Here is a 24,015-nt window from a genome sequence, read left to right as displayed (position 1 = left end):
ATGACTGATAATATGAATTTAATATCATTTTATAGTGTCCTGAAACTTGGTACAGAGGACATCAGTCTTTAGCACAGCCATTGTTCCACCACCAAACTTCAGACTTATTTGAAGGAGGACTATCATACTCTTTTTCACTAAATGAAAAATATGCCATACAGCCACTCATCTTCCCACCACTCCCTCGAAACAAATGGTATCATAAGATTACCATTTATTGGAGTTTCCTCCTGGAGTTCAGACTTTTCAAAATATTTCCAGAAAAAGTGACTTAGCATTTTATACTAATAATGCCCAAAGCTGGCATTTAAATATGTTGCAGATGTGCCTTTAGCTGTAAGAGATCATTTAACGTCCACAGGGTATATAGAAACTCTATATGCTGCAATACTAGTTTGTATTTTTCCTACTGAGATTAAAGCAAATGTACAATTTAACAGGAAGATCTTGTTAAAGGTTAATCATAGATCTAAATGAATACCTGTTTTCAAAAGGCATTTATTTTCCTGACAGAGAAAGGTTCCTTAATTTAATACGTTTTACATTCAAAAGTATTTTAAAAATTGTGAAGCTTGGTTTTAGACTTCATTTTCTAAGAAAAATAAACATAAAAAATTTAAGTTCGGAAAATTATTTCAGTATTTAAAGTAAGTAATTTTACTTCCAAAACTTATCTAGTATACACATATTGGAAAAATTGTCACAACGCCCTACTGGAACCAGAAAATGGACTACAAAGCTCACACATCTGTAAACCAGCTGAGGACCTGAAATGCTTAATTTTCCTCTTTGATATTTGAAAGTTCATTGTATTTTGGCATCGAACAGTTAGTTGTCCTCACACAGAAGATAAACAAGTCCAAGAACCTGGGTCTTGCCCAGGTACAGTCTTAACACAATGTTAAAATAATTATGTGTCTAAAACATGTTATCTAGTAGTACTGAGCACACATTCAACAGTACACTCACCAATATTCCCCTCAGTATTATTTTTACTCACTAAGAAAAAAAAAATAAGATGAAGGGAAAATATATTTTGAATAGATCTCAAGAAAATATTCATATTTTTTCATATTTATTAGTCAAAATAGAACTTACCTGTTTTCCCCAGAATTACTTGGTTTGACTGCTCAACAGTGAGTGACATTTATTGATACAAAAGGTTAGAATACTATTCAAGTAATTTCAAACCTCTTCTTACGTTTTCAGCTGTACCTGATATTTTATTTTACTTGTTTTTAAGCATGTTAGTATTTTCAAAAAGATATATACATGAGATATGTTTGAATAGTAACTATTACTTGATGACATTAACAAAAAATTAAGCCCAACAAGCCTTTCAGTCACATAGGGTCATAGAAACAGCAGGTTTTAATTTTTAATTTTCTTTGTAAGGCAAAGGCCAGTAAGTTGCAAAAACTTTCAGTGGTCTAATTGGTGGATGCTTTCTTGAGTATTTTCCTAAAGTCCTCGGAGTTTAAACTTTTCAGAATATTGACTTAGTATTTTATACTAATGATGCCCAAAGAGTGGGCACAGATACAACAGAAGTAGTATTTATAAAAGAGCAATAACAATGCGGTACTTTAAATAAAAAGTCAGTTCGCTAGAGAGTACACCTATTTTGGGATGACACAACACCTGCAAGTCTTTAACAATTATTTTAAAGTGTCAGTTTTAGGGCTTCTATACATAATAGTCATTATTATGATGGGATATTTTTGATGGCAACAATGCTGTTAAGCTGAAAGTGCAGAGTCAATGACATAAAGTACATAAAAGTTAAAAGCAACATTGTGATGAATGTGGCCTGGTCTTCAGGAAGGTGTGCAATGAAAAATCATCTGAAACCTGCCAATCAACATTTTTACACAGATGAAATATGGTAAAACAACAAGGGTGCACGTGAGAGAGGAAGAGGGAAGGAGCTGTCACAGAAAAGTGAGAAGGATGTTGGAGGCAAGAGGGAGCTAGAGTCATTGCTAAGTGGCCTGTCCTAGACCTCTCTGCATGTGAAGGAAGGCCTCAGGCCTCTGAAGAAGAGACAGGGCTAATTTTATGAGCAATATTTTATGTGACCTCCACATAGTATTTTCCTGCCCTGTTCCATGCACTATGAAGGGAACATCAAATCTTCAGGATGATGACATTCGAACAGAAAGAACAATGCACAGTAAAAACATTCAGATGAACTCTGATGGTCATGTACCAATTCATACATGCTGCATTACACATGGTGAAATGATCTGTAAAGGGATATCAAGCATACTAATTAAGTGCTTTGTAAAAACAAATTTCTCATATTTTTCAACAAGGATTTTGAAAAACACTATAAAAAATTAAGTTGGAAAATGTGTTTTTTTTTCTTTTCCTTTTTTTAACAGACATTATTTAGAATTATGCTCAAATCTTCTAAAACTATGAGAAGAGCTGTTGGCCCATCTCTAAGATTAAAAACAAACTGAAATAAATTAGATTTTATCTTGAAAAAAAGTAATCCAGCTCAAAAACCTATGTGCCAAGTTTCTCTCATATAATTTGAAACAGTCAAGCAATAAACTCTGAAAGAGGAATTTCTAATGGAAGCCTTGAAAACACTTGACTCCAGCTTTGCTACTGGGTGCCATAATAAATCCAGAAACTTAAAACCTCAGATATACTGAAGAAGGAAAAACTTTCAGTGGTGCTATGTAATGTATAGTCTAATATGAAAGCTTAAGAAGCCAAAATCTTTGCTCCAGTGAAAGTTTCTAATACTTCATTTCCCAGGCACACAATTCCTCCCTGCCGCAACCCCCATCAACATTTCATTCTTTGCTGCAGTAAGGATTATGAATGCTAAAAAAAGCTTCTTGATTTTTTTGAGGCAAAAAATGTTGTAATATAGTACTTTAACACCATTTAGAAGGGAAGGTTTTAGAATACAAAAGTTGTTAGGTAAGATATTTATGAGGTAGAACGAAGAGGTTCTTTTTGAGTAACAGTTTTAGGGTAACTAACTTTGGGGGATAAGGTTGAAAACAATCTTAGGATTAAAAAAACTCTACGCTTTTTTTTTTTTTGGGGGGAACAGTGGCAGACTCTCTAAGTATATCGTTGAGAGAAGTGTAGGTCATTCATAGCTCTTATTAGGGATACACAGATAACAATAAGGTATCACTTATGAATAGAATTATATGAGGTTGCTAGTGAATTAAATGGAATAAGCTTCACTAAAATAGCCAAGTAAAGTCTATTTGAAAGGTAATGACTTTGCTCAAAACTGAGCAAAGTCAGTTGAAAATAATGCTCCCTGATTTAAGATTGCATAAAGGAAAACGTTTGTATGTGTATGTTTATTTGCCTCTGGATTGTATCTTTCTTGTGGTGTTGGGTCAAAATGTAAATCAGAACTCAATATTTTCTTATTCTTAAACACGTGCAAGGAATGGAGGGGGACAGTTATGTAGAGCTTTCTACATGTACATAATCTCTCTACATGTACATAAACTCTTCTGAAAATGGAAGGAGCATTCCCAAGGACTGGTTGGGGACAGGAAGAACCCAAATCCTGGCTCATCTTCTTAAGGGGCCATTTTGAAGATCAAGTTTAATGGATTCTGACTAGTAATGGGAATTTGAGAATTATATTAAAAATATCAAAAAGCCCAATGAGAAATGTAGACTCACTGGCAATTAAGCTGTAAAAGCGAACTAAAGGTTTTATATTGTTTTTACTTTTGGATAGAATTATAGCAAATCGGTGCAATAATACAGGCTATTTCACAATTATCAGAAGCAATGATTAGCATGATACAGGTCTTGGATGAAAAAAAACCAGATTTATTAAATTAATACACACTGCTTACTTAGGAGGCAAAATCTTTCAGAATACCAAGGTCTCTGGGGATAAAAGCATCTGGTTTTAAAAGGTAGGAACCACTTACTCATTTCAACCTCTTCATGTCACAGTTAAGGTAGCTAAATGAGGCTTAGAGAAGTAAAGAATCTGGCCAGAGTTCTTATGGGAGAGATCCAGGTCTAAAGAGAGAAATTCTTCCTACTCTTGTAAGTTGCTTCCTTTCTCTGAGATGTTCCTAAGTTTTAGCTTTCTCTCCACTCTCACATCCACACTAACACACTAGTTACTATTAATTTTGATAATTTCTGTGGTTTAAATAAAGTGCTTGGGAAACATGCCAAGCAGCTATCACAAAAAAACTTAGATAACATTAATAATAAAAAACTTGGGGATAAAAGACATAGTATTTGAGTGTGATAACTTTTCATTAGGCAAATTTTAAGGTATTCAAAACAACAGTAGGAACTTGTTGGATATATTTTTAAAAAATGACAGATTAAAAAAAAAAATGACAGATTACCTCCCTGTATAATAGTAATGTCTGCATGGTTATCCCTTGCCCCAGTTACCCTTCTATCCAAGAGCCAGATGTGCCCTCTAAATTAGGGGGCTGGGCAATCAGACAAATCCAAATTGAGGGGCATTCTGCAAACAACTATCATCAATGGGCTGGAAAAGACTGGAGAACCACTCTAGAATAAGGGAAACCTAAAAGTCATGACAATTAAATACAATACATGACACTTGACTGGATATGGGATTAAAACAAAGAAAAACAAAACAGGGCTTTCCTGGTGGTGCAGTGGTTGGGAATCTGCCTGCCAGTGCAGGGGACACAGGTTCGAGCACGTGCGGCGGAGCAACTAGGCCCGTGTGTCACAACTACTGAAGCCTGCGCACCTGGTGACCATGCTTCACAACGGGAGAGGCCACTGCGATGAGAGGCCCGCACACCGCAGAGAGGAGTGGCCCCCGCTTGTCGCAGCTAGAGAGAGCCTGTGTGCAGCAATGAAGACCCAATGTAGCCAAAAATAAATAAATTAATTAATTAATAAAAGAAAAAACAAAAATAGCAATTAAAAAAACAGCTATAAAGGCCCTTATTGGGACAATTGGGAAATTTTAATATGGACTGTGTATTTAGATGATACTACCGTTGCATTCATTGTGAAACGTCCTGAATGTGTGATAGCTGTACTGTGGTTATGTAGGAAGATGTCCTTGTTCCTAAAAGGTACTTAGAAATGTAGAGAGGGTGACATGATATATGCACCTAACTCTGAGAGAGAGAGAGAGGGAGAGAGGGGGAGGGAGGGGAATGGGCCTGTGCCTGAGTGGGCAGAATGCAGAACAGGCTGTGTCATTCACAAACATGCCAAGGGGTGAAAGGTATGTGTGTTCACACTACTATTCTTACAACTTTGCTGTAGGTTTGCCATTTTTCAAAATGAAAAGCTGGGGAAGAATTTTGAGTGCCAGGAAGTAATCCACGTCTGTGCACAGCTGGAAAGATGGAGCCCCTAAAGCCAAGCTGCTTTGTATACTGTGCGGCTGCAAAAGGCCTCTGTGTTTTATGACTTGACAGTGTGCTGTCAACCAAAGGGAAGGGGGCAAGTCAGTGTCTGAAATATTTACGGGTTAAATTTCCTCCACTGGGACATTACGGCACTTACATGATTTCTAATTAAGAAGGTAAACACCCTAACATTTACTTAAAAAAACACTTAGTACAAACTAGTTACACATTTGGTAAGAGTATAAATATTTTTGGAGTTGAAAAAGTCAGTAAAAGGTAAAATCATCCTGATTTTAATGTTCATGTACATGTGTTCACTGGTTACTGCTTTGCAGTTAATTTAAGATGGCCTTTTTCATAAGCAGAAAATGTGCATTTTTATATTGTTTAAATTTTAATATGGATTTTTGTTCAAAACAACACAGACATTCAGGCTACTTGTAAATGATACAAGATTTTTTGCTAATGAGGCATTATGTAGAACATATGCAAAAATCACAACTCAGTCTTCCAAAATAGACCACAATAACAGGAAAAGACATGATTTTAATAAAAAAGAGCAGCACTGGGCTTTTACTTCAAAGCAATTAAGGGCTTTGGATAACCAAAAGTTTATGTCAAGCTGATGCCAAACCAAACTGGTCTATTAAACACATACTACGAAGAGTTTCTGTAATATTCTATGAAAAGGCTCTTTGCCATAAATATCAAGCACCGCACTCTGAAGATTACAACTACGTTAGGTTCATGTTTGAGAACAAGGAGTCCAACATTCAGATCAGACTTCTAGAATTTCAAATCTGAAATAATGTATCCATGAAAGAGAAGTTTAAATATGTTTTCCATTTTGTGATTTTTCTCTACAGTAAATTATACCAAGTTTTATATTCTCCCCAACATTTTTCAACAGTTTTCCATTAGTCTCAAAAAAATTTCTGTTACACATAAAATTTTGAGCTATGTGTAAACATATAAGAAAAAAAAAAGACTTGAAGACCCTTATTTGAAGTCATTTCTTCAGTTTTCAACAACTGTATTTCAAGAAACAATGTTATTCACCATAGGTACCCTTCCTTCTAAGCAAATAACCAATAATTTTCAATTTTATAAAACTGTAAGGTAGGGTACAAATTGCTTTCATTATTTGGCCTCTGCAACAAAAGCTTCTTTAATAATACTTATTTTGTCTCTGCTTCTAATTCTTGATGTGACAAAAAATAGACTGCTATGGAGTGAATAACATAATCCCCTAAGGTTAGCCTTAGTTTAGTTTTTAAGGTAAACTCTTCTACGTGTATATGCTGATGTCTTCTGCTGAAAATACCTTATACTAGAAAATATGCAGACCCATCTATGACTCTAGTTCTTCGGCTGTTCTAGTCCTAGGACTGAAGGACTTTTGGATTTCCCTTTCAATTAACACAACACTCTAGTTCTTAGATGATCATATTCCTTTGGAAGAAGGAACAGCCAACACAGGGTCGATCTTACTCTTTGGGAATTTAAGAAATATAACAGAGAAAGTAGTCTGATAACCTTGTACTCAGCTGTTGAGGAATGGGCTCCAAGCTTGGGCTTGGCCTAATGCAGAATTTTTATATTCAGATAATATTTTAAATATGGCTGTTGGCAATTTATTAAGATCACCATATTCAGTTTTGGGGTCTTCAGCACTGTTCCTCACGAGGAACCATTTATTGGTTTTCCAAGAAGGCTAGGTCTATTCTTAGGGGGAACGTGGATAACTCCCAGGTATTTAAAACCCTGGTTCAAAGCCAGGGTTCAAATTACATTCCCTATTACAAATATAATTCTCAAAAATATTCATTTTTCTTTTGCCCTGCACTTAGAAGGGTATATTAATGTCACTAAACATATAGAATTTCATTACAAAATTTAATTTTACACATAACTTTTTAGGAACACAAATTAGTAGAGATAATATTAACCTTTTAAATATTTGAAATAAAAAGCTTTTCATATATTTTTGGCCCACTTTATTTTTTTAAAACAAGTCTTCTATTATGCATCTTAGCTTTTTCAAATATAACTATGTAAGGTTTGTTTGTGAAAGAAGAAGTAAACTCTGATTCTGAAATGAAAAAGTGGACAATCATACTTGGTTTTTCTAAATGAGAACCTACTCACATAAGTATGATATCACACTTGGTAAGGGAAAAACAAATAGAGGATCTAGGTCTGGTTTAAAAATATATTAAGAGAGGGCTTCCCTGGTGGCACAGTGGTTGAGAGTCCGCCTGCCGATGCAGGGGACACGGGTTTGTGCCCCGGTCTGGGAAGATCCCACATGCCAAGGAGCGGCTAGGCCCGTGAGCCATGGCCGCTGAGCCTGCGCGTCTGGAGCTTGTGCTCCGCAACAGGAGAGGCCACAACGGTGAGAGGCCCGCGTACCGCAAAAAAAAAAAAAAAAAAAAAAAAAATTAAGAGAGAAATAAAAGAGACAAAAGATATAACAATCATATGCAATGTGTAGAGCTCATTTGGATTCCAATTCAAACAGCAGGAAGTCATCGTTACAGAAGTTTGAATATAAACTAGTTATTAGATGGTATGAAGGAACTGCTGTTAATTTTGTTAGGTGTGATAATGGCATGGTGATTACATAAAAAAAATTCCTTATCAGACAGCAATATATACTGAAGTATTTACAGGTGTGATGACATGATATTTGGCAGGGGCTAATTAATTAAAGAAAATGAAGGTGAAGGGATAGATGAAACAAGATTGGTTAGCATGTTGATAATTGTTAAAGTTGAAAGATGAGTACATGAGATTTCAATATACCACTCTCTGTACCTTTGAGTATGCTTGTTCCAAACAAAAAGAAAAGGGCCATAAAGGAAGAAAATAATTCAAGGAAGAATATGGTAAAAAGATAAAATCTTGTTGGAAGCACAACGTGGAAGCACAAAATGAGGGAAGAGGTATTAGGAACCAACAAATGACAAAGGAGGACGGAAAAGGAAATACTATATATTATCAAACATCAAAAATGAAGAGGCAGCAAGGAGACTACTGAAGGGCCCCACTGTCACCCATGACGATCAGCAGAATTCGATGCAAACTTTGAATATTAGGAGAGGTAACATCTTTATGGGATGAAAAAAATGGGTACTGTATTATGGAATTTACTACCTTTTAAGGCTGGGAAAAACACTTAAATAAGGTTGGGCTTATTCACAAGGTATGCCAACAGCTGAGTCCTTGTCACACATATTTTTTTGGTAGGTACAATCAAATGGTATCAGAACTTCCTACCCGCTTGGTAAATGAGCAGAGGAAACAAGATGAGGCAGAGTAGGTTAGGGAAAAATGCCCTTAGACTTGAGTTGTTGATAGCAGTTAGTAGGTCTAGAGCTGGCTTATATGAAGAATGTTAAGTAAAAACATGATTTTTAAATAGACTAGGCTTATCCTTCTATGGCACATGATAAAGTATTTTAAACTAATTTTGACCTTATCAAAGTGATATTTCTGTTTTAACATACCTTTGATCTGTAGCCTGCTGTTCTCGAAGCTGAAGAAGAGATAACTCAATTTCATTTTCTTTTCTCCTCAACTGAGTTTTCAGGATCTCAGCCAAGTGCTCTAACTCTTCTATCTGGCCTCTCTGTGACTGAATAACATTTTCTCTGAAATAAAGAATCTTTACAAGAATTTGCAGCTTGAGGGAAAATCTGCAGTATATAAGAGCAGTACAAAGAAAGTGCTTCATAGTAAAGGGCAAGCAAAAGTTAAAATTTTTAGCTTAAATGCCCTGGCACATAGTGAAATAGTAGCAGATTAAATGTGATGATTTGGAAGTACATATGGAAGAATTCAAGGTATTGCTTTATATAAGATAATGTCCTAGGCAACGGACTGGACTGTGGTTCAATTCAATGCAGTATTTATTGGTCACCTACTAAATACTCTGTGATCTGGTCTTCTTCAGATAATTTATGTGCCTTTGTTCTTTCATATGCACACCTGCCTACACCACCCAAATTAACACTTCATAGAGAGAAGGCAAGAAGTTTGCAAACCATAACTTAGTGGTCTCTGCTTTATATTTTATCTCTACCATGTCTGGCAGCATCCCAGTGTACCAAGCCTCAGGACTGGTCTGAACCCTTGCTTTTCCACTGACTAACAGGAAACAAGGTTAGGTCTAGTCTTTTAGTTTTATTCTTTCACAGGCAATCATTACTGTAACTGGTATTTAAAATATTCAAAAGTAAAAATTTAAGCCAATATTATTCTTAAGCAGCTATCTAAAGTATGATACTCTTTGTCTCCTGCTTTCTCTCCTCATTCAGAATTGTTACTTTATGATGATCCAGGTGAAGGCCTTATCTTCATTTGTGTGACTTACAGACACTGAGATCACCATGAGGCTTTGATTAACTGGAAAAGTAAGTTAAACGTGGCAGAAGTAACTTTTTTGAAACCACAGTATGATGAAGAATGCGGTACCATAGAATCAGCATGAAACAAAATCTGAAATCCATATGTATTTGATAGCTCCAAACTTTTAAGCCACTCCCTCCAATTCTTTTTTCTTTTTTTAAACCACAGAAAGGCTAATTAATTCATGATCTAAAAAACCCTGAAAAACCAAAAAAACTACCTGTAATTCTTCTGAGAATGAAAATGTTGCCTCTGAAGCTTACACTATTCTAAATGACTGGGCTTTATGCCATTCCATTGAGGGGGAAATTATAATAAAGAGGACTCTTCTCTAAATGCTTCCACTGAGGCAACTGGTTAAGTTTTTCATTTACCTCATTGTACTGGAAAGATGTTATATAATATCTGTTCTTACCTCACAGATCTAGCTGTATTTTAATGGAGCAAATTATTTGTACACAAACCAATTTTGTTTAAAATAAGGGCAAGGGAGGGATCAAAAAAGACATGATCAATATACAGTGTTCTAAAATGATCACAAAAAGAATACATACAAATTTCTTATTTCTCCTCTGGCTTCTTCGAGTAAAATGTTGCCATGTTTTGTAGGCATGGGTTGCAGAGTTTCTGCTACATCTGTATCTTGGAATTTAATACCTAAAAATAAATTAATAAGATTATTAATTAGTGAAGTTATTTAGAAAAGAAGGACCCTTGACTTGCTATCGTAAGGAAATATGCAATACAATAAAGTCTCTTAAGTACTGAGAGATATGTGCTCCATAGTACAGAGAATCAGACATACATTGCCAAAGGAACTGTTAGATCTCAGCCACCAGTTGGCATTAAATAAAACACAGCAACAAGTATTGCTCATTTAACAAATTCTACTATGGAAACCAAATTACCCAGAAATAGTTTTATTCAACTTAGATTTAGAACTTCCAAAGTAAATGCTGAAAGAACCAAAATTTTAACAGGTCTTTACAATATAAACTGAGGTATGAAGGAAAAAGTTTTCAAAACCGTGATTTTTTTTGAGTATTTTTGATAAAGGTTTTTTGATTTTTAAATTACTCATTCATACCCCTTGACCTTACATTTTGAACCTTATCTTCATTTGTGTGATTCACAGATACTGTGAGCGTTAAGTCAAAATGTTTCCTGTACTTTCATTTATTCTACCTCAATAAGAAAATCCATATTTAAACAAACGTAATTTGAGACGAGATCATCAATAGGATTCCTTTAAATGAAACATTTTGCTGCTGCACTTAAATATAGTTTTTCTTATAAAAATAATTACAATTTTTGTAATTTACAATAATTTTGTAAATATTGTAAATTACAATAAGTTTTACAAGCCTGGCCCCATTGTTAAAAAGGAGACATTCTTTTAATTATAGGAGTTACTTTACACTTATAGAATAATTAGGCTATTAGTTTTAGGTAAATGAAGTATGACAAATAATTTAGATTTTTAAAATGGAGAATAGTTCCAGACATAAAGGTACAGAAAAAACTCATTCTCCTTATAAAAGTTTACTTTTTAAAAATGAGAATTTTAATTAGGAAAAATGGAACTATCATTTGCTATTTCCAAAACTTTCAACATTTATTGCTGTAATCCAGCGTAAAGAATGGAACAGGCCCTGCCTAAAACATTACAATAGTTTACTGTGTTAAAATTTGCCAATTATATTATTTTGGCAGTAATACTAATTCTTAAGCTTTTCCTACATAAATCAAGGAAAAACTAAACATTACTACTAGAACTTAAAAAAAAACCCCACTTATACTCAAAACATATCTTAAAACTTACAGTCTCATGGTGATTTTCCAATGGCTATATTTAAAACGTATACACTTTATAATCTTTCTACTGGTTCTTCACAATAAGAATTGTTTTTACACTACACTGATCACACCTTAAGCCAGTACTTTCTATCCTTTATCCTGACAAGGTACAAATAGGAAACGATAATATTTGTACAGCAGCTTTGGGGGGTAAGACTGCTTGTGGCCCAAGAGGGTCAGGGTTCTTGCCCAGCCCCTCAGGCTGTGGTATTTCTGACAACTCTGGTCTAAGTCCCAGCCTCAAAGGCGGTCTTGAAGAGTCTATTAAGGCTACTAAGGTAGCGATCTTGATAATGATGCCTCAGGTTTACACAGAAAGAAGTTAGGAAAGTATTCATTACTATTTAATCCTTTGTGCAACTTCTATGTCCTAGATTCTGTAGCAAACAGTGAAAAAGTTCTGAATTACTAACAGTGTAAATACAAGGAGAAATTAATCTATGTAACATTTTAAAGGCCCTTCTATTCTGTGGCTCTTCTACAAGGAGAAACTTCCATCAAACTCTTCTATTTAAACAACAATTCATAGTACTAGATTAGCTTGCCATGTTAATCTAATATTTGGGCATCGTTTTTATTTAGCATAAAAGACCTTGCAGACCACAGGGATCATCTTGCCCAACTGTAGTCACAGATGACAAAACTAAGGTTCAGAGAGGATAAATGACTATTTAAAGGTAAAATATATTGTTGTGGACCTCCCATCTCCTGACCTTTCTTCTAACCTGGTGTTATCATTCCATTTTACAGATGCGGAAAATGAGGCTCTGGGAAGTCAAGTGCTCTCTTCCACATAAAAAGTTAATTAGCAGCAGAACGTATTTTTGATTTATAATTCATTATGATTACTTTGGTTATATTCAAAGTCTACTGCTAATCTCACATAGCTAGGAGTAGCCAAGCTCTTTTATCCTGGAGCTGCCTCCTGCCTACTATGGAGGCCTTACTGACTTCAAAGGAACTCTGTCTAGGGAATATATAGTGTTAACATTTTGGCTTGGAGAGAAAAATAGAACAAATTTTTCTCTTTTTCTGTTCAGATGGTGTTTTTTGTTCCCTCAATGAATTGAAAGTTTTACATGATTTTTTTATTTCCCTAAAAATGTTTGGTCTTTAAGTGGAGCACGTTCCAAACAAAGATGAACTAGAACTAAAATTCGATTTCCTTCCCTCGTAGTTGAAATGAAAAAAGTATTCCTTAAAATATTTATTGACTTTTTGCTTCATTATAAATAAAGTTTGTCTGTGGGTGGAGGGAATGGGGAATTTTCATTAGAAATACTTAGGTTCTGTCTACAGTATTGAGTCTTCTATATTCAATTGAATTGCTCTGTAAGCTGGGTAGGTTTTAGGTGATTCATTTTCAAGATGAGAAGAGTGATTGACCAATGATCATTTTTTGAAGATGGAAGAGACCTTTATGGTCGCTTGCTTAAATCCTTTTATTTTATGTGTAAAGAAAACTCAACTTCAGAATGATTAGAAGACTTGTCCAAGGTCACCAGACAGTAAGCAGAGGAGCAAGAACCCAACTTTTTAAACCCCTAGTTATGTGCACACTCCACTGTCAAGCTGCCTCCACACAATGAGGAAGATTTAAACAATTCTGTAAAATTTATAGAAGGCCTTTGGATGAAGAACCTAAGTGTGATCCTTCAGAACAACAGTGTGACCATATGAGCAAATTAGTGGTTTCTCTATTTGCCTGAGTCAATGTGATTTCCATCCATAATATAAAAAACCAACTCAAACTAAACTAAACCCGTAATTGATGTAGTTTCATACACGCTTCTTTTATTAGTTAGGAGGAATAGTTTTACTAGACAAATGTAAATGTTTTATTAGACAAATTTGAGCATGATCTAGTGATTCTTATATAAAATGATCTTCATGTTAATATGATTTTATCAAAAAGTCAAAAAATGATTTCTCTCTTTCTAAAGACACTCAAAAACATGAATAGTACAGAAATAAAACTCTGTGTGTATGTACGTATGTGTGTGTAAAACAAGTTATTAACTTAAATTTAGGATTTAATGTAAACTTTATTTTACCTTTCCTGGGGCATTCCTGTAAGCCTGCATTTTCATTCACTTTTCTACGCCCAGTGTTAACACGAGATTGCACATAACTGTATGGAGTTTGCCTGTGACCCTGGATCTGAAGTTGCTGTTTGGTTGAAATTAGTCTGTTTTTGAGGACTTCATTTTGTCTTTCAAGCTCATGAACTTTCTCTTGCAGCCGCTCAATCATTTCTTCCATTTCCACATCTCTTCCCAGCCGCTTGGGGCCGCCACCAACCCATTCATATCTTTTCTTGTCATTAACTAGCCGTATTAACTTGGTGGCCATTCTAGGGAAATAATAAAAAGATGAAAAGGAATGTGAGAAGTCAGCATAAAATGCATTCTGTTGAAAGGAACATAATCACTGTGAAGACTTCAGTGCAGAACCTGAATAATAAATTTCAGGTTTTGATGTAACTATTACTGCCTGTGAAGAATCCTTTGATGATAATTGAAACCACTGGGCAACAATCTGCTTTATAGCACTGACAAATAACAGTTTCCTAAGGCTTATCATTTAAGGTTAGTAAAGAGAGGACACATATTTACTCCATATGTTCCTCAAATGCAATTTTTAACGCATGACCTTATGTAGGAATGCTGTATGCACTTAAATGTAGCTACAGATTGTGGATATGGTGGGTTATATCTGCAAGCCACAGTAAGTTAAAACTTTGCAAAATTGTATTAAGACTATGCAGCATTTAGGTGATGTATTGTTTTCAGTTTCTCTAGGATTAAGACATATTACAAATATAAAAATGTTAAAATGCATAGATACATACATATTAAAAGCCCAATGAAAAATTCAAAAGAAACCCAAATGCACCATTAAATGTTGCTTAGTGCTCAAGAAACATGCCTGTTTAATGGTAGAACTTAATTAGGTACAGAAAGTATTATTTCAATGGTACTTTTAAATTTAGACATACATTGTGCTTTTGACATCTCAGGAGTTTATACCTTTGATTCTTTTAAGTTTTGATAAAAACTGGTTAGACAGAACAAAAGACAGAAAGGGCACATGGGGGTGATGTAATATACACGTACGGAAAACATGCTTGACAGTGAATGGAAAAATCTTGGCAGTACAAGAAAGAAAAGGTGGCTTTGATGAGAGACACAAGTTCAAGACTTTACAAAATTGGTCGCACATCTTCAATAGCTGATTCTAGTTTATAGTGAATCTATTTTTATAAAGACCCAGACAGGAGATTGAAAATAAAAACACACTTCATTTTTCTTTAAACGGGGGTTTGCTTTATTTTAGCATGGTTATGGACAGAAGCTTTTACTTAGGAGAACAAAAGTGAAATAAAAAAAACCCTTAATAGCTTTGGGATGTCACAGAACAACCTTTTTTTGCCCTAAGCAGAGTCCTCAGTAAAAGCAGTAGTAATACATGTCTATCTACACTTCTGGCTACTCGGCCTACAGCACGCAGCATCAGGGGAAAGCTATGCATAACATAATCAGTTAAGATTGTTTTCTTTTTCCCTTGAGGCACATCCATTAAACATGCTTTATAAAGGATATAGGATAATAAAAACCAAGATCCAAGAGTACCACAAACACCCTAGTAAAGTAATCAATGGATTAGTTCCTTTTCCACCTAATCCAGAGAAGGATATATCATTGAGGAATCTGGGCAGGTATCGTAGCCCAACAGAGCCACACACTCTACCTAGCCCTTTAGGACTCTGAGCCCCACCAAACGGCTTATCCATAGAAAGATGGGAGCCATTTAAATGAGATGTCAACCTAAATATCTGAATCTTCTTTTACACAAAGACTTTCACACGGATAGAGATTACATTCAAAAGAAAGACATAGATTTAAGCAAAGATCAATAAAACTAAAAGCTGATTCTTTGAGAAGATAAACAAAATTGATAAACCATTAGCCAGACTCATCGAAAAAAAAAGGGAGAAGACTCAAATCAATAGAATTAGAAATGAAAAAGGAGAAGTAACAACTGACACTGCAGAAATACAAAGCATCATGAGAGATTACTACAAGTAATTATATGCCAATAAAATGGACAACCTGGAAGAAATGGACAAATTCTCAGAAAAGCACAACCTTCTGAGACTGAACCAGGAAGAAATAGAGAATATAAACAGACAAATCACAAGCATTGAAATTGAGACTGTGATTAAAAATCTTCCAACAAACAAAAGCCCAGGACGAGATGGCTTCATAGGCAAATTCTATCAAACATTTAGAGAAGAGCTAACACCTATCCTCAACTCTTCCAAAATATAGCAGAGGGAGGAACACTCCCAAACTCATTCTACAAGGCCAGCTCCACCCTGATACCAAAACCAGACAAAGATGTCACAAAGAAAGAAAACTATAGGCCAATATCACTGATGAACACAGATGCAAAAATCCTCAACAAAATACTAGCAAAAAGAATCCAACAGCACATTAAAAGGATCATACACCATGATCAAGTGGGGTTTATCCCAGGAATGCAAGGAGTCTTCAATATACGCAAATCAATCAATGTGATACACCATATTAGCAAATTGAAGGATAAAAACCATATGATCATCTCAATAGATGCAGAAAAAGCTTTTGACAAAACTCAACACCCATTTATGATAAAAACCCTCCAGAAGGCAGGCATAGAGGGAACTTACCTCAACATAATAAAGGCCATATATGACAAACCCACTACCAACATCATCCTCAATGGTGAAAAACTGAAACCATTTCCTCTAAGACCAGGAACAAGATAAGGCTGTCCACTCTCACCATTATTATTCAAGAAGTTTTGGAAGTTTTAGCCACGGCAATCAGAGAAGAAAAAGAAATAAAAGGAATCCAAATCGGAAAAGAAGAATTAAACTGTCACTGTTTGCAGATGACATGATACTATACATAGAGAATCCTAAAGATGCCACTAGAAAACTACTAGAGCTAATCAATGAATCTGGTAAAGTAGCAGTATACAAAATTAACGCACAGCAATCTCTTGTATTCCTATACACTAATGATGAAAAATCTGAAAGAGAAATTAAGGAGACACTACCATTACCGTTGCAACAAAAAGAATAAAATACCTAGGAATAAACCTACCTAAGGAGACAAAAGACCTGTATGCAGAAAACTATAAGACACTGACGAAAGAAATTAAAGATGATACAAACAGATGGAGAGATATACCATGTCCTTGGATTGGAAGAATCAACACTGTGAAAATGACTCTACTACCCAAAGCAATATACAGATTCAATGCAATCCCTATCAAATTACCAATGGCATTCTTCACAGAACTAGAACAAAAAACTTCACAATTTGCATGGAAACACAAGAGACCCCGAATAGCCAAAGCAATCTTGAGAAAGAAAAATGGAGAAGGAATCAGGCTCCTGGACTTCAGACTATACTACAAAGCTACAGTAATCAAGACAGTATGGTACTGGCACAAAAACAGAAATATAGATCAATGGAACAGGATAGAAAGTCCAGAGATCAACCCACGCACATATGGTCACCTTATTTTTGATGAAGGAGGCAAGAATATACAATGGAGAAATGACAGCCTCTTCTATAAATGGTGCTGGGAAAACTGGACAGCTACATGTAAAAGAATGAAATTAGAACACTCCCTAACACCATACACAAAAATAAACTCAAAATGGATTAAAGACCTAAATGTAAGGCCAGATACTATAAAACTCTTAGAGGAAAACATAGGAAGGACACTCTATGACATAAATCACAGCTAGATCCTTTTTGACCCATCTCCTAGAGAAATGGAAATAAAAACAAAAATAAATGAATGGGATCTAATGAAACTTAAAAACTTTTGCACAGCAAAGGAAAACATAAAAAAGATGAAAGGACAATCCTCAGAATGGGAGAAAATATTTGCAAATGAAGCAACTGACAAAGGATTAATCTCCAAAATTTACAAGCAGCTCATGCAGCTCAACATCAAAAAAACAAACAGCCCAATCCAAAAATGGGCAGAAGAGCTAAACAGACATTTCTCCAAAGAAGATATACAGATTGCCAAGAAACACATGAAAGGATGCTCAACATCAATAATCATTAGAGAAATGCAAATCAAAACTACAATGAGGTATCACCTCACACCAGTCAGAATGGCCATCATCAAAAAATTTACAAACAATAAATGCTGGAGAGGGTGTGGAGAAAAAGGAACCCTCTTGCACTGTTGGTGGGAATGTAAATTGATACAGCCACTATGGAGAACAGCATGGAGGTTCCTTAAAAAACTAAAAATAGAACTACCATACGATCCAGCAATCCCACTATGGGCATATACCCTGAGAAAACCATAATTCAAAAAGAGTCATGTACCAGAATGTTCATTGCAGCTCTACTTACAATAGCCAGGACATGGAAGCAACCTAAGTGTCCGTCGACAGATGAATGGATGAAGAAGATGTGGCACATATATACAATGGAATATTACTCAGCCATAAAAAGAAATGAAATTGAGTTGTTTGTAGTGCGGTGGATGCACCTAGAGTCTGTCATACAGAGTGAAGTAAGACAGAAAGGGAAAAACAAATGCCATATGCTAACACATATATATGGAATCTAAAAACAAAAAATGGTTTTGAAGTACCTAGGGGCAGAACAGGAATAAAGACGCAGAGGTAGAGAATGGACTTGAGGACATGGGGAGGGGGAAGGGTATGGTGGGATGAAGTGAGAGAGTGGCATGGACATATATACACTACCAAATGTAAAATAGATAGCTAGTGGGAAGCAGCCACATAGCACAGGGAGATCAGCTCGGTGCTTTGTGACCACCTAGAGGGGTGGGATAGGGAGGGTGATGCAAGAGAGAGGAGATATGGGGATATACGTATATGTATAGCTGATTCACTTTTTTATACAGCAGAAACTAACACACCATTGTAAAGCAATTATACTTCAATAAAGATGTTAAAAAAAAAGTTTGAAGCAAAAAAATAAGATTTAATATGAAAAAGCAGTCATCATCTAGAGAGAAACAAACCACTCCAATTTTTAAGGCAAGAAGAGCATATCCATAGAGAGGCTTAAAATTCCTTCAAAGATATGCAAGTAAACTTTGCCAAGAAAGGTAAGATTGCATCTTTTTGTGCAGTAATAGCAATAATTTTCATTTGATTATTTTATATTAATGAAATAAGTGATCGGGTAAAGTTTGAGTACTTCTTTAGAAAGGTGGTTTAGCAAATCTACATTCATACTAAAGTAAGTGATTCTAATTATATCTTAAGGATAAATTTAAAGGTAGTTTATCCATGTATCCAGGTAATGTCAGTGGTGTGAAACTGAGAAGGAAATTAGAGCTTTGGGTCATAGTGGTCATTGGATCACTACCCTCAGGGCTGAGTAAAATAAAATTCCTGGAGGTTAAATGGCTTGAACATACCATAGGCGAGTGGCAGAGAGACAAAGAACACATGCACATCACTTGACTCCTAGGCCAGTCCTTTTTCCATTAAACTACATAGCTCATTATTAAGTTGTTTTCTATTTTCTGGCTAGGACAAATTACTAACGAGGTCAAGGCTGTGAATTTAATTCTTTTACTGACCAATTAGGTTTACAAAGGAAAAAAACTGTTCAGCGGTCACAGACTAAATGCCTCATTCAGACAGGGTGACGGCTGTGTTAGTGGTCAGAAAAAGAAACAGGCAAGTGAGTCTTGAAAAAAGCCATCATCACGACTCAAAAACCAACTCAAAGTAAAAGCTCTGCACAAAGCAGGTCAGTGGGTCATTAAAACAAAGTCCACAGAATAGAAACTGACTAGAATCACTCCTTTAGAGGCTAAGTTCCAAGCGGAAGAAAAACCCCCTATCTTCTTTGTTCAATCGTTGTCTCACCTTTCCATTGAACCTAGAACATGAATGTGAATACAGATCTGTTCATGCTCACAAATGAGAATGAACTTTTAATGCCACACATTCGGAAGACAGTCACTGCTCCTGAACAAGAAAGAATGAAAGCTATCTACTCTTAAGAAATAATCCCTGCAGAAATTTTTTGCATACAAAAGTGACCCTGTTTCCTCAGAAACAATAGATTCTTTGAAATAAATACAGATTCTAGATTAATCCAAGCAAAGTAAAGTATGTTCCAGATAGTGATGTTCTCATTAGTAAACCCCAAATCTTAAAGGAACATGCATCCTAACAAGTTAGAGTAGCTAATTACTTTTTAAAACTTTCATTTTAAAATCAAGACGTTTAGAAAACAGATGTTTTGGCCATTTGCTTATTAAACTATAAATATTAAAGCAAAAGTTATTTAGAGATACGATACACTCATGGCACTCATAGCTATTAGCTCTTTCTTTCAAATGGCAACTTCAGACATAATAAACACTCATAATCTTCTTGGTTTATTATCCTAGTTTGTAAGATTTTCCATTTTTAAAAACTGTACTGATTTATAACCTTCCTTGCTCCAAAAAGGATTCAAGGTGGGGTTTTCAATTAAGTTTATAGAAAAGCATATCCTCCAAACTTTACAGAGTCAGGAAAAAAAGCTAAAAGCTTTTTATCATAACCTTTTAATTTTATCCTCTTGCTTGCGGGCATGCTGTTTAAGTAAAATGTTCTCATCATGCAAACGCAAAAATCTGTCTTCCAGTTCCTCACGACTGATACGTGACACTGCCTGGCGAGACTTCATTGTCCGTGTTGTTGAAGTTTCTGCAAAAATGCCAAGGTAATTAATAGGAGGATTACTTAAAATAGCCTCTAAACACAATAACTGTTGATATTAACATAATCTCTGATGCACTCATCTCAGGTTTTTTTGACCTACAATTAAGACTGCTTTAGAAAATGTTATAGCATTGTTCACGCCACTGATAGGAGGTAAGAACAAAAATCTTTGCTGTTAATACTTTATATGCAACATTAAGGATTTGAGCAACAATCATTTCCACTCAAAAAATGTATTCAAATAACAATGTAAGACGGAACTTACATCAAATAAGAATGAAAGATGCAACTCTGATTCAATAAAGACTTTTCAATCTATATGCTGAATGTTGAAAAAACTAAAGAAAAAGTCAGTATCTGTAAGTATTTTTTTCAAAGGTAAGAGTTATAACAATAACAATATGATTAAGATATTTTTCTGAGCTATGGCTTATAGAAAATAAACAATAAAATCTGTAAGACCAAGCAAACAAAAACATTTACAAATCATTTATAAGCTATCATATATTTTAAAAGAACTTTTACACCTTTTAGCAGGTGTGTATATATTTTTTTACATATGCTTAAATTTGCTATTTTCCTGTGAAGATGGTCAATTTTCAACAGTCCTCCAAAAGAAACAAGGAACAAATGGACAAAGATTAAAGCCCTATGAGGCGGTTACTGAGGGCAAGACTTGAACTTAGGGTATCAAATACTAAAAAATAGCCTTGTACACTTAAAATTATTTGTATTTTAATCCCTGATACTCCATCAAAGATCTAAAGCAAAGCTTATAGGGCTTCCCTGGTGGTGCAGTGGTTGAGAGTCCGCCTGCCGACGCAGGGGACATGGGTTCGTGCCCCGGTCTGGGAATATCCCACACGCCGCGGAGCGGCTGGGCCCGTAAGCCATGGCCGCTGAGCCTGCGCGTCCAGAGCCTGTGCTCCGCAACGGGAGAGGCCACAGCAGTGAGAGGCCCGCATACCGCAAAAAAAAAGCTTATACATTCTTTTTACTTTTTAAAATTTTTCTTGTTTTTTATTTTTTACTTTTTTTTTTAAACATCTTTATTGGAGTACAATTGCTTTACAATGTTGTGTTAGTTTCTGCTGTATAACAAAGTGAATCAGCTATACGTAATACATATATCCCCACATCCCCCATTCTTTTTACTTTTAACAATAAAAGCTGTATAGTCAAATTTATCTTTTTCAATGAACCATATTTTGACCACCTTTCTGTGGTAGTTCAAGGTGGCCACTTGCAGTGTTTTGATTAACAAGTGTATGAAGAAGCCTTAGTGGAATATATTTTACATCACAGCCTTCTCAATGACAAATGTTATGGAATGACAGAATGGCTGACACACCGTACACACAAACAAAAACACAGCTCTACACTCTATATTGTTCCTTAAAGCAGTCCTTTTCTTTCTCAGTGTGAAAGTGCTTTTTAGCTCTATAGCAACCACTAAGTGATAAAAGGACAAAGAAAACCTCTAACGTGTATTAATTTGATAAAACAAAGTCAATATCACTTGGCTAACAAACCATTTTGAGATATTCTACTTGAAAGGCAAAAATGTTTAAATATGGCATTTCCTCTCATATAAAATTTAAGCTGAAAGAAACATTTTAATGGCGAATGTGATTTAAACCAGGCAATTTGGTTTGGAGGCTTGGTACTCTCTGTGTCGTTTCTACTGATGTGTGGAATTTTAAGAAGATGATTTATAACAATTCTTTATCAGAACAGAGGGGGATTTTACATTTTCTATGAGCTGTTGATAATTGATGCATGCAGTAAAATACCATATGTTGTTCTAAATTCTCCATCTTCTTGTTTAGTCCAGTCAAGACTATATAGTTACTTAAATGGCTTTGTTTGTACGAATATCAGAAATACTTTAAATTAAAAGTAAAGAAGTTACTGATCAAAGTTCATAATGGTAATAAATAACAGCTGGCTGTACCTTGTAACCCTCCCATTCCAAAGAGATTTAGACCTGTATCTTTCACAGGCAGGTCTCCTGCAGTCTCATCAGTTGGACCAGACATTGTGTATCTGTGGAGAAAAGAAAATTCAAATAAAATCTTTCCAAGTTGTAACATTAACTATGCAATGGAATGAACCAAATAAAATGAATAAGGCACTAGAACTTTAATGGACATCTTATTGCCCACATGTGCTGCTTGAAGAAGATGAAAGCTTCTATTTTAAAAGTAATACTACACTCGGGCTTCCCTGGTGGCGCAGTGGTTGAGCGTCCGCCTGCCGATGCAGGGGACACGGGTTCGTGCCCCAGTCTGGGAAGATCCCACATGCCGCGGAGCGGCTGGGCCCGTGAGCCATGGCCGCTGTGCCTGCGCATCCGGAGCCTGTGCTCCGCAACGGGAGAGGCCACAACAGTGAGAGGCCCACGTACCACAAAAAAAAAAAAAAAAAAAAAAAAAAAAAGTAATACTACATTCAATCATGGAGCCAGTGGTCCTTTCAACAGTATATTTCCTATCGTTTGCTTAGGAAATGAGGTAAGATTATCATTCTTCCTTTTCTCTTCTTCTTTTTCCTCTATCTGAAACAAAAACAAACTCCTCCAAATTTAAGAAATACCTCCTCTCCATCCTCTATCCCCTTCTCTGCTCCCCAAAGAAAGAAGGTATTTGGAAAAAACTCAAGTCAGGAACTTGATTCAAATGGTTGTTTCTCTTACTTACTGGCCGGTCAAGTCACCTAATCTTGCTGAGTTTCAGTTCCTTAATTAAAAAAAGAAAAAAACAATTCCTATCTCACAGAGTTATTTTAAAGGTAAGTGAGATGGTAAATTAAAGGCATATAGCACGTTTGCCTGGGATGTTCATATCACTTGAATATTAATCTTCAGCTTGATGCATAAAGGAGTGGGTAGTTCCAAGTTTTGTGAAAGAGGTTTCATAAATTCACCAGCTGGGTTTGTTTTTGTAGTATCCTTTGTTGCCATGAGGCCTAGGTCCCTACCTCCTAGGAAGTCCCACGGCTTCCTACCTCCACATACATGCTGTCCAGCTAATTCTGGCATTTTTACAGTTTTTATTCTTTACAGAGATGCATCACAGTAACTTAGTTTTAAATGCGGATGTGAGTGGTCCATGCAATGTTTAGTAATGCAAAAAACCAATGAAGATGTCCTAAGGCAGAGGTTCCCAATCTCTAGCACATTGGTCCTAGAATGTAAAGTCTGAGAGAGTAGCAAGCTGATTTGTCTCGTTTACCTCTGTATTCTCAGAGCCTGGCACAGTGCTGGGTGCATAGCTGGCATTCACTAAATAGTTGTTGAATGAATGAATGAATGGAGTCCTTGGGGCTTCAGGGTCTGTGGAGCCAGAGATGGTTTCCAAAATCTTGTATGCATATGTATACATGCATCATCTTTTAGAGAGAAGGTTAATAACTTTTATTATAGCTCATCAAAGATTTCAGACCAGTGCATTTTTACTGTGACATAAACAACTAACAGACATATGCCTAGGAGATCATCTACTTCTCTTGGAAACACTGCCACAGGAGAGGTCAATTTAGGAACCAAATTAGCAAGAAGTTTAAACAACAGGACACTTGTGAAAATAACTTTTCCATGATAGAGCTATGGTGGCTTTT

General features: G+C 35.6%; 1 protein-coding gene across 1 annotated transcript in view; it reads right to left on the bottom strand.

Annotated features, from left to right (window-relative positions):
- The window catches only part of RPGRIP1L (RPGRIP1 like), a gene marked incomplete at its 3' end in the record, with an annotated part of 96,779 nt that overhangs the window by 72,030 nt on the left and 734 nt on the right, over positions 1-24,015 (bottom strand). Inside the window, exons 2-6 of the mRNA XM_082862796.1 lie at positions 22,352-22,443; positions 20,238-20,382; positions 13,679-13,977; positions 10,322-10,424; positions 8,867-9,010 (exon numbers count right to left, since the gene is read on the bottom strand). Coding sequence (XP_082718922.1) covers positions 8,867-9,010; positions 10,322-10,424; positions 13,679-13,977; positions 20,238-20,382; positions 22,352-22,436 — 776 coding nt within the window. The 5' untranslated portion in view covers positions 22,437-22,443. The remainder of the gene's footprint in view (positions 1-8,866; positions 9,011-10,321; positions 10,425-13,678; positions 13,978-20,237; positions 20,383-22,351; positions 22,444-24,015) is intronic.

Source organism: Leucopleurus acutus (assembly GCF_964270905.1).
Source record: "Leucopleurus acutus genome assembly, chromosome: 20".
Lineage (NCBI taxonomy): Eukaryota > Metazoa > Chordata > Mammalia > Artiodactyla > Delphinidae > Leucopleurus > Leucopleurus acutus.
Note: the sequence above shows the minus strand (reverse complement) of the source record. Positions and strands in the feature narration are given on the sequence as shown.